The following is a 10131-nucleotide window of genomic DNA, read 5'->3' as shown; positions in this document are numbered from 1 at the left end:
GCGGGGCGGCCGCGGGGATGGCGGCGGCCGGCTGAGGGGCCGCGGCTGCCAGCGCCGAGCCCGCCGAGCGCCGGCACCGGCTGGGGGCAGAGCCGAGAGAGCCGGGCCCGCCGCGCATCGTGAGTTGGGGTCGGGCTGGGGGACGGGGCTGAGGGGCGGCAGGCGGGGGGGGCGAGCAGCGGTGCTGGCGAAATCGGGGTCTCCTGTCAGCGGGGGGACGCGGGGTCCGTGTCCCTGTCGGTCACCGGGGGCTCGGGCCGGGGTCCCCTGTCAGCGGTGGGGGGTGGCCTGGGGTCCGCCCTGTGTCACCGCGGTGCTCGGGCCGGGCTCAGCGCTCTGTCGCCCGGGGGACTCGGTCCGGGGTCTGCTGTCACCGGGGACTGAGCCTTGTCACCGTGGAGATTCTGTCCAGGGTCTGCTGTCACCAGGGCTGAGCCGCTGCCAGTGACCGGGGGGCTCAGGTTCTGCTGGCACCCAGGGCGTTCAGTCCTCCTGTCACCGGGGGGATTCGGTCCAGGGTCCTCCTCTGTCACCGGGGGTTCGCTCCGTTTGCTCCTCCTCTGAAAAACGCCGTGCCCGACGTTTATATCCTAACACAAATAGGGCACACATTTATCCTTCTGTATATGGATTTAATGGCAGCTCCTCCAGAGGCACAGGAGCGGCAGGGAAAGCCCAAATGAGGGGCTGTGCCCTTCACTCTCCCCCTTGGGCAGCACCCCCATAACAGCGGGGGGCTGCAGGGTCAAACCCCTTTGGAGATCCTTATGGTCATTATGGAATTACTCTGGAATTCCAGCCATCCTAATGCGTGTGCGAGGTGGAGTTGACAGCAGTGGTAGTCAGGCAGGTAGCGATTGCACTGCAAAAATCATTAAGCTTTTTGTTTGTTTGTTTGTTTTTTGTTTTGTTTTTTGTTTTGTTTTTTTTTGGCTGAAAAATAGGAAGAAAGCATCCTGGCTGATCTCTTGAAAGATTAAAAAAATGCTAGAATTGGACATACCTGAAATAAAGAGGAAAAAACAGCGTTGTCTGTTTTCCCTTTATGTAGGCTTAATGATCTGGCCCAGTTTATTCCTGTTTCTAAGAAAAAATTGCTTCCAGGCAAAACCCTTTTATCTTCAGTTCTGCTCTGCAGCAGGGTTATTGGTGCTTGGGGTGAGCAGAGTGATTTATTTATATTGGAAATGTGTTTCTCTCTAACACTCACATTGCTGGTAGTTTCATGAATGAATAAGTGACAGGATTACAAAGCAGGCACACTTCTTTTTAAAAAAATACAGAAATATGGCCAGATTTCATTATTAAACCTCGTGGAAGCTGTGTAGAGACATGTTTTCCATGGGTGTATCCTACATATTTCAGTAAATCGTGATTTCTGGCGAGGATAATGTGTTCTAGAGAAATGATTCGGAGCTGAACTGCTTATCAAATGAGTGGGAAGACCAAGCTATTCCTGCTGCAAGCCACTGCCTGGGATGGAGACAAATGCCTGTCAAATGTGTTTATTTTTCTTAATCACTTTAATTTTTGGAGGCTCTGATAGAAACTGCACCTAAAGTGTTTTGCAATATAAAAGCCATTTTACATTCTGTTCTGTGTAACAACTAATTTCCTTGTCTGGAGGTGCTGCCTGCTGGGAGAACTCTCTGAACAGCACAGGAAAATTGGGGGGAGGTTTTTCAGGGGGGTGTCAGGACCCCGTGGTCACTTGTCCGAGGGACTGCAGGAGCTGTGGCTTTGTCGCGTCCGGGGTGACACGGCACCAAATGCAAAGTTCTGCTTTGAAATCCGGTTGGGAACTGGGGCTGGCTTGATTAATAGGTGTGAGTGCTGCGAGCGGGGCGGGAGCCGGGAATCGCTGCTCTGCTCGGTTTCTGGGTGGAGCACGGAGTGTTGGTCATGGACCATAAAGCTTTCACTGATTCCGTGCTGGAGAGGCTGCTGAGGTTTGCCAAGCTGCCTGCATCTCTCCTGCCACACATGAGCAGAGCTTCATTAAGGCAGGAGATACGAGCAGCCCTCACCTTTGGTACCTGCTGCCAGCTCAGTTCCACCTCCTGGGAGTGAAAAAAATATCCCCCGTGTTGGGGTTAGCTGGGCATGGCCCCCCTCCTCCTACAGTTCCGGGGATAAATCAAGGGTATTTCCAAGGAAGAAATATTTAGGTTGACAATAGTACCTTTAGAAAGTCTTTCTCTTTTGTGTGTGTGATAATTGCTTTAATTTGCTGTAAAGGCCTCTGGAGTCAAGCTTAGGTATTTTTAGATGGTGTCGTAAATCAAAGTAAAACCAAAACCGAAGAAAAATAATTTAGACAGAGGAATTGAGATTTATTGTTATCCTTAGTAGGTTAGGAAGGTCAGATTTTAAAATGTGGTCTTGTGGCAAAAATCTAATTGAGTGAAATTAATGAAAGCAGCTTGTGACTGGTGAGATTTTGTTTTAAAATAACTTTTATGTAAGTTATGAAAGAAAAGTACTCCAGTTTATTGCAGCTTGCTCTTCTCTCTCAGGATTTTATCAGCTCTACAAAATCAACTTCTGTAACAATTCCAAAATTGATTCATTGTTCTTTGTGAGCCTTTTTTTGTTGTTTAATTAGAGGCTCAGTACAGCAACGCTTCGTGTGCTTGGGCAGAAAACTTTCCAAGTACTTCCTGCACCAAGAGGGTTGTGCAGCTCCTCTCTGGGAGCACCAGAAAGATGGTGGGACCTTCATCCTGGGAGGTTTTCAGGACATGGCCAGGCCATGCCATGGCTCCCCTGAGCCCAGGTTGGCAGCAATCCCATTCCAAGTGGGAGGTCGGGCTGGAGACCCCCCACCATCTGCTCCTTCTTTATACAGAAAGGGAAGCAGCTTGATGAAGGGGACTGTTGGGCTAGAGGCAAGGATCCAGCAGCTCAGGACATAAGTATCTGGTTAAAGCAGTTCAGTATTCAAGTATTTATTGAACTTTAATTTATTTGAATTTAGTTTATTTGAATTTTAAAAGAAAGGTTGTCTACAGTTATGGTTTTGATTCTCCTATTGATGTTATGGATTAGACATAGGATGAGGCTGTTGCTGTCTTATCACAGCTGTGGCTTGCAGCCTACCCCTGGCTAGGAGGGAATATTGTTATCCCTCCAAACAGCAACTGGATATTGTTTTCAGTCTGGGCTTGAAGTCTCAGGGTAGAGGCATCAGCTCCTGGAAGAAAAAGCACCTTGTCTGCAGACAAGAGAGAAGAACCTCTGAAGGAGGGAGCTGGGCACAGCACAGATCCAACAGCAAAAGCCACCCAGCTCTCTGGCTGTCCTCAGGGACTGTGGCTGTGACAGTGTTGGGTAACCTCACACAACCAGCCGGGTCGGGTGGCCCGAAGTGAACTCTGCTCATCCCCCACATGTCTTTATCTTTGCTCTTCCCTTAGGGGAAAGGGTTTCCAGCATAAGGGCTTTGTCAAAGCTGCCATCATCAGAAATGCCTGAGTGTCCCCGAGCAGGACAAGGCCTCTGCAGGCAGGACATTCATTATTTCTCCCAAAAGGAGCTCAGACCTGATGCATGTGAGCTGCTGGACTCCTCCATTTAACCTTCCCCTCTAGGGAAAAGTACACTCTGTGTTCCCTCTCTTTTATCCTTGCCCTCCTGTCCTGCCCTTCCAGCAGCACTCCTGCCGTTAATGGAAGTACGTGGCATTTCCCTTGGATGCTGCAGTGAAAGGAAGAGCTGCTTTAGATGGATGGCCTGAAGTGGTAATAGAGCACTGAATGCCTTCCCTGGCCTTTATGCCTTTTTCTTTCTGACACTTTAATTATTTTTGGTCCCTGTTTTATTGGTGGGGCTGTGAATCACTGGTGCAGAAGGGTGTGAAGGTGTGATCCCTCTCTGTAATGCCAAGCTGTGGCGTTTGGGTTTCTAACACATGGTCAGGTTCAAACCTGGCTTTAGTAGGATGACATCCCTTTTTTCTTCATTTGTTCCCTGCTCTTTTCACAGCTCTAGTGCTCTGTCTGATTAGCAATTCCTGCTCTGACGTGGCAGAAGCAGTGCCTGGGCTCCAGCAGCCCTTCAAACCCCAGGGAAGCAGCTCTGGCTAATGGTGCGTGGCTTTGCAGCATCACGTGCTGCTTCCCCAGCTTCTCTTCCAGGGTTCAGGTACCACTAATGATTCATGACAGGAGAAAGGTACAAAGGAGAAGGTGGCTTTACAGCTCAATACAACAGCAGCCCAGAAATTCCATAAAACCCAAGCTTCTTTCAGTTGGGAGGCTGAAGTCAGGAGATAACAGGCATTTTTGGGTTTTGTATGTTTTACAGTTTTTAATTAAAACCCCAAATTCTGTATGTTCTTATTCCTTATATGGGCTGAATAGCAGAATGAGGTAATTGAAGGTTTCGAAAGCAATTACAAACTGTTGTATCCTAATTTTTTAAGTACTTGACTTTGTAACCTCAGTGATACCTCTCTGTTCAATTAAAAATCCCATATATAGACAATTAATGTATTTTACTACAGATTGAATCTAAAAATTTTTTGTCTTCAGTGACTTCAGATTATCACTAGGGTAAATGAGATTGATTTTTTCCCCTCATTTTTTTTGAATTGTGGAGAAAATTCAATGCTTCACTCTAGGTATTTCTGGATGAAAAATATCAATATTCCAAAAAGAATCAATGAGTCCTGGTCTAAATAAAGACGTTTTGAGTCTCATATGCAAATGTTTCCTTTCTCCTGTCTTCATTGTGTCTTGCCATGCTTTCACTGAAAAGCAGTTTGCAAAACCCAGAGAGAAGAAAAATAAATTTCTAGTTAAATCTTTGATTTGTAATTGCTGAAATATGGACCCTTTCCTGTGATTCCTCTTGGTACCAGTGAGGTGAAATTCATCTTGCATTACTTTAATGCCATTTTTCTTCCCACCATATTTCCAATATTGAACCTATCTTACCTTCATTCTACATTTCTATATCTCCTCCCTTCCCCTGCTGCCTTTTCCTTTCCCCCACAGCTCTCAGGTCTGTGGGTTTTAAATAAGGAATGCAATGTGAAAAATTCCTGGGTGAAAGTTCCATCTGGGATGCATTTGGCCCACAGATTGCATGTGAGCCTTTTGGCAAGGCTGCCTTGTTCTTTTACTGAAAGCAGAGGCTCGAACTCAGCCTGCGCAGCCCCGGGGGACTGCAGAGAGGTTGTGTCATGCTGGCTAATCCTGATGATGAGAATGGATTGAATGGAGAGAGGAAGTGGATGCCCTTTTCTTTTCCTGCTTAGTATTTGCCATGTCAATTAGTTGTAAAAAAAAAATCCAAAACCCCAAAACAACACGACAGAAAACCCACAGCCAAAAAGAAAAAAAAAAAAAAAAGCCCAGTGCAACAGAGGAGCTGTGCATGGTTTTGGTGCAGGAGCATCACAGAATATCCTGATTATTGTAAGTGATGGGAAATATTTCTATATCCTGCCATGCCTCAGGGGGTATAGCATCCATACCATATTGCTATCTACTGTATCTTGAAAAAATCCTGCTCCACTTTCAACTGAGTAATCAAAAGAGAATTTTTTTCATATTTTTTCAAAGTGCAGCAGTCAAAAGGAACCCTCTTATCTATTTGAGAATTCAATATACCTTTAAAAACAAAGGAAAATGAAATCAGCAACTGTAGGTCTCAAAGCAACACTGATTTTAATAATGTAAACTTCCTTCTCTAATGAGTAATAAGCAGTTCCATCTTTCACAGCCTTTTAAAATTGCTTTTAGTAAGGGGCTGGATTGTTTTAATCCTTTTCAGTATGTAAAGCCCCAGATATTTCAATCCCTTAGGGCCTCAGTATTTCCTAGCTCCCTTCCTTTGAAAAGGCAGAGGAAAACAGCTTTCAGAAACTGACAGAATCTGTGACTGATAAAATTTAGGGTTGTTTCTTTTTTTTTTTTTTTTTTAATCCTGAAAGTGACCCAAAAGTGTCAGTTAAGAAAAAGATCTCTGGCATCCCACCCTGTGGATTAGTAGCAAACAGGCATATCATCTAGGTACAGTAGCTCTTTGTACTCTGACCTACTTGTTTCTGTTCTGGTTTGTTCCTTCTTGAAAGGTTATTTGGAAGAGATGCAGAATTTGCTCCATAAACAGCTAAAGCAGTATCACCTGCCCCAGGAAGGGTTTCTTTTTGAAATGTGCCCTGGCACAATGGGCTTGCCAACACCTAAAACGTTCTGCTCTGCTGCATAATCAGAATGAGAACTCAACAAATCTCTTAAGATAGTTTTTTCAGAAGGATGCTTTTCCCAAGGGAAGGTTAAGAGAGCTTTTTCTGGGATCAGGCTGGTGTTTGTGGGGTGTGCTACTGAATTCACCTCAATCACGTGATTTTTACATGGTCAGCAATTAATTGTCACTGTTGTCCTGTATCCACCAGCACTGTTGTTGCATTGTGTGTGTGCATAGCAGTTAACTGAGCTGTGTTTTCTTTTTCCTTAGATATTTCCAGAAAGTGCCTGGAGGAAGCTTCCTTATGTAGAAGAACCCCACAAGAAACACCGTGTGTTTCCTGGCAAGTTGTGAAGCCAAGCTGTCACAATGGCAGAAAACAAGGACAGCAGTGCGAAAAACGCAGATGTGAGGCCCAAAAGCAGCCGGAGCAGAAGTGCAGACAGAAAGGATGGGTATGTCTGGAGTGGGAAAAAGCTCTCCTGGTCCAAGAAAAGCGAACATTGTCCTGATGCTGAAACAGCAAGCGCTGCAGGAAGGTCGGGGACTAATTTAAGGAGCCAAGAGAGGAAGTACAGCTGCTCATCCATCGAGCTGGATCTGGACCGGTCCTGTGGGCACAGGTTTTTAGGGCGCTCTCTCAAGCAGAAGCTGCAGGATGCTGTGGGTCAGTGCTTTCCCATAAAGAACTGCAGCAGCCGGCACGGCTCTGCGCTGCCATCCAAGAGGAAAATCCATATCAGTGAGCTGATGCTGGATAAGTGTCCTTTCCCCCCGCGCTCAGAGCTGGCTTTCCGCTGGCACCTGATCAAAAGGCACACGGCCCCTATAAGTCCAAAGGCAGAAGAATGGATAATTGCTGATTTATCCCAGCACGAGGAGAGGGAGGATCAGCTGAGAGATGAGGAGATTGTCAATGGGGGAATGGACTCTCCCTCGCAGTCCTGTGACTTCACTGACAGCAGCTCCTCTCGGGGTGATCCGAGGCCTGAGCTGGTGACAGGTAAGGTGGCAAGGAGCAGTAGGGATGAGAGTGACATGGACTCTGATGATGAAGTCATAACTCTGTGCACAAGCTCTCGAAAACGAAACAAGCCCAAGTGGGAAACGGACGACGAGCTGCTACGGATGGAAACACCCCCGAAATACCACACCCAGATTGATTATGTCCACTGCCTAGTGCCAGACCTCCTCCAGATCAATAACAACCCCTGCTACTGGGGAGTCATGGATAAATATGCAGCTGAGGCGCTGCTGGAGGGAAAGCCAGAGGGAACATTTCTGTTGCGAGACTCTGCCCAGGAGGACTATTTGTTTTCCGTGAGCTTCAGGCGCTACAGTCGCTCCCTCCACGCCCGGATAGAGCAGTGGAATCACAACTTCAGCTTTGATGCCCATGATCCCTGTGTCTTCCATTCTCCTGACATCACAGGACTCCTAGAACACTACAAAGATCCAAGTTCCTGTATGTTCTTTGAACCACTTTTATCCACCCCCCTGAACAGGACCTTTCCCTTCTCTCTCCAGCATATATGTAGAACGGTCATTTGCAACTGTACAACTTATGATGGTATCGATGCACTTCCCATTCCTCCCTCGGTGAAGCTGTATCTGAAGGAATATCATTACAAGTCAAAAGTTAGAGTGCTCAGGATTGATGTACCAGAGCAGCAAAGCTAGAAAATATTTTTGTGAATGAAATCTTCTCCAAACAGACAATAGTATGTTCAATCTATTTTCCTTCTAGGTTTTTTTTAAATAGCGACTTGATTATTCTTTCTTTTTCTGCGTATTATTTACCACCCAAACTTGTCTCTGTTTAAATGTACTTTTGACTCTTCACAGCTCTCTTTTTTAGGAATTATATTTGTTGTGGGCTTTTGGTACTGTCCCTAGGCTAGAGTTTTATGGAATTCCAGGTAGGCTTTCTGGTATTTCTATAGATGGATAGTCGTTAGATCTAAACCCCTCTGAAAATCAGTTTTGAACTTGATCTGTCTTTTCTATTGTAGTTGACACGTGTTGCTGACATGATTGAAATAATGCACTGTTAACTAAAGATTGAGTCATCTGTATTTTCTGCATTTCTTTTAAAATGAGTGCTCTAGCCTCTGTGTGTGTGTGTGTTTCCGTCCCTACCCACTGCAGTAAATTCGCCAGTCTATTTCTAACATTACTATTCCAAGCAAAATGAAGTTTGAAAGAGGATATGATCTTTCTATAAATATATCAGGGGACTAAATACCAGGGAGAGGAAAAACAATTCAAGTTAAGGACAACACTCAGTGCAGGAACAAACATGTATAAACTGGTCCTGAAAAGATTTTGGTTGGAGAGGAGGAAGACTCATCGTCGTCAGAGCAGCGGGGTTCTGGAAGAGCTTTTCATTTTGTATAATAGCAGTAAAAAGCAAACTGCTCATAAACTGGGATTTTATCAGTGTCTGGAAGAGATAATCATGTAGTTACTTATGATAGATGGTGCTTGGACTTGGGAGCTCTGTTTCTGTGTTACTGTTGCATTATATGAAATACCCAGTTTTTGCTGTAGGAGCTGCCACTGCTTAAATGATAAAGCATAGGGTGGGAGAGTGGGAAGGAAGATATTTCCTTAAAAATCTGCATATTTAACAATCTGATTCTGCATGGTTGAGCCTGAGGTGATGGTGAATAACTTTCTTACTTTGTTAGTAGGGGGGTTGGTTTTTTTTCACAAGTATAGTTTAAAAAGAAAGCAAGTCTGCTGATTTTTCTTGCAATGTGAAGCATTCGGTCGAATGGCTTCCTGCCAAATTCCATGTACGGGAAAACCATGCATGGATAATGCCCCTAAAAGCATTACTTACATTACATGGACAGGCAGATCTGCTGCTGAGTTGTTGGTGGAATCCCAGGAGACTCAGTGGATATGGGTTCAGGCAGGAAACTCCAGGCTGGCCTCAGGGTGCAGCTCCAGGAGGTGCAGCAGTGACCTGCAGCTCTGTTCCCTCTGTGCGCTTTATCTCCTGTCCCAAACTGGGCCCGCAGCTCCTCTGCCAAAAGAATGTGAGATGGTGTAATTGTAACTCAAACAACCACATTGTTTCTTCTCCTTTGACCACAGGGAGCCTTTGTATCCTCTCAAAATGCTTTTGAAACTGAGCCCCAAGCCTGCCAAATTACACATGTGTTTAATTTCATGCATGTGAAGGACCCTATCAAAAAATCAGCAATGACCTGTGGTGAGGCTATCACTGAATGGTTGGGATTGGAAGGGAGCTCTGGAGAGGATCTCATCCAAGCCCCCTGCTCAAGCACAAGATCACATCCAGGTGGGTTTTGAACATCTCCAGAGTGGGAGACTCCACAGTCTCCCAACACAGCCTGTTCTAGGCCTCCATCCCTGCACAGTAAAGAGGATTTTCCTCATACTCAGATGGAACATCCTGTATTTCAGTCTGTGCCTGTTCTCCTTGTCCTGTCTTAGGACATCACTGGGAAGAGTCTGTTCCCATCCTCCTGACACCTGCCCTTTAAGGCAAATCCATTTGTATGGATTGATTGGTTGTCACTTCACTCAGCTGTCACTTCTCCAGAGCTGAGGCCCAGCTCCCTCAGCCTTTCCTCATAGGAGAGATGCTCCAGTCCCCTCCCCACCTTCACAGCCCCTCTACTCCAGTCATTCCTTGTGTTTCTCGTACTGGGCAGCCCAGGACTGGACACAGCAGTCCCAGCTGAGCCCTCACCAGGGCTGAGGAGAGGGGCAGGATCACCTCCCTCCACCTGCTGGCCACACTTTTCCTCATGCAGCCCAGGATGGGCCTTCTTGGCCACAAGGACACAGTGCTGGCTCACCCCAGGTCCTTTTCCACAGTGCTGCTTTCCAGCAGGTCAGCCCCCAGCCTGGACTGGTGCTTGGAGTTATTCTTTACCAGGACAGGGTACCAGGACTTCTTGA

The 10131-nt window shown here is 46.2% G+C and overlaps 2 protein-coding genes across 2 annotated transcripts in view; one reads left to right on the top strand and one right to left on the bottom strand.

Moving 5' to 3' along the window:
* The window catches only part of GCH1 (GTP cyclohydrolase 1), a 101408-nt gene that overhangs the window by 55587 nt on the left and 35690 nt on the right, over positions 1-10131 (bottom strand). The window lies entirely within an intron of this gene.
* On the top strand, positions 6-8302 carry SOCS4 (suppressor of cytokine signaling 4). The gene is made up of 2 exons (XM_056492003.1): positions 6-119; positions 6466-8302. The coding sequence occupies exon 2, from the start codon at positions 6565-6567 to the stop codon at positions 7873-7875; it is 1311 nt and encodes a 436-aa protein (XP_056347978.1). The 5' UTR covers positions 6-119; positions 6466-6564; the 3' UTR covers positions 7876-8302.

The sequence above is a fragment of the Oenanthe melanoleuca genome, chromosome 5 (assembly GCF_029582105.1).
Source record: "Oenanthe melanoleuca isolate GR-GAL-2019-014 chromosome 5, OMel1.0, whole genome shotgun sequence".
Classification (NCBI taxonomy): Eukaryota; Metazoa; Chordata; class Aves; order Passeriformes; family Muscicapidae; genus Oenanthe; species Oenanthe melanoleuca.
This window is presented reverse-complemented; position numbering and strand designations above follow the sequence as displayed.

Bases quoted from the DNA above. Each gene is read 5' to 3' on its own strand.
- SOCS4 (XM_056492003.1), top strand. From the start codon at position 6,565: ATGGCAGAAAACAAGGACAGCAGTGCGAAAAACGCAGATGTGAGGCCC.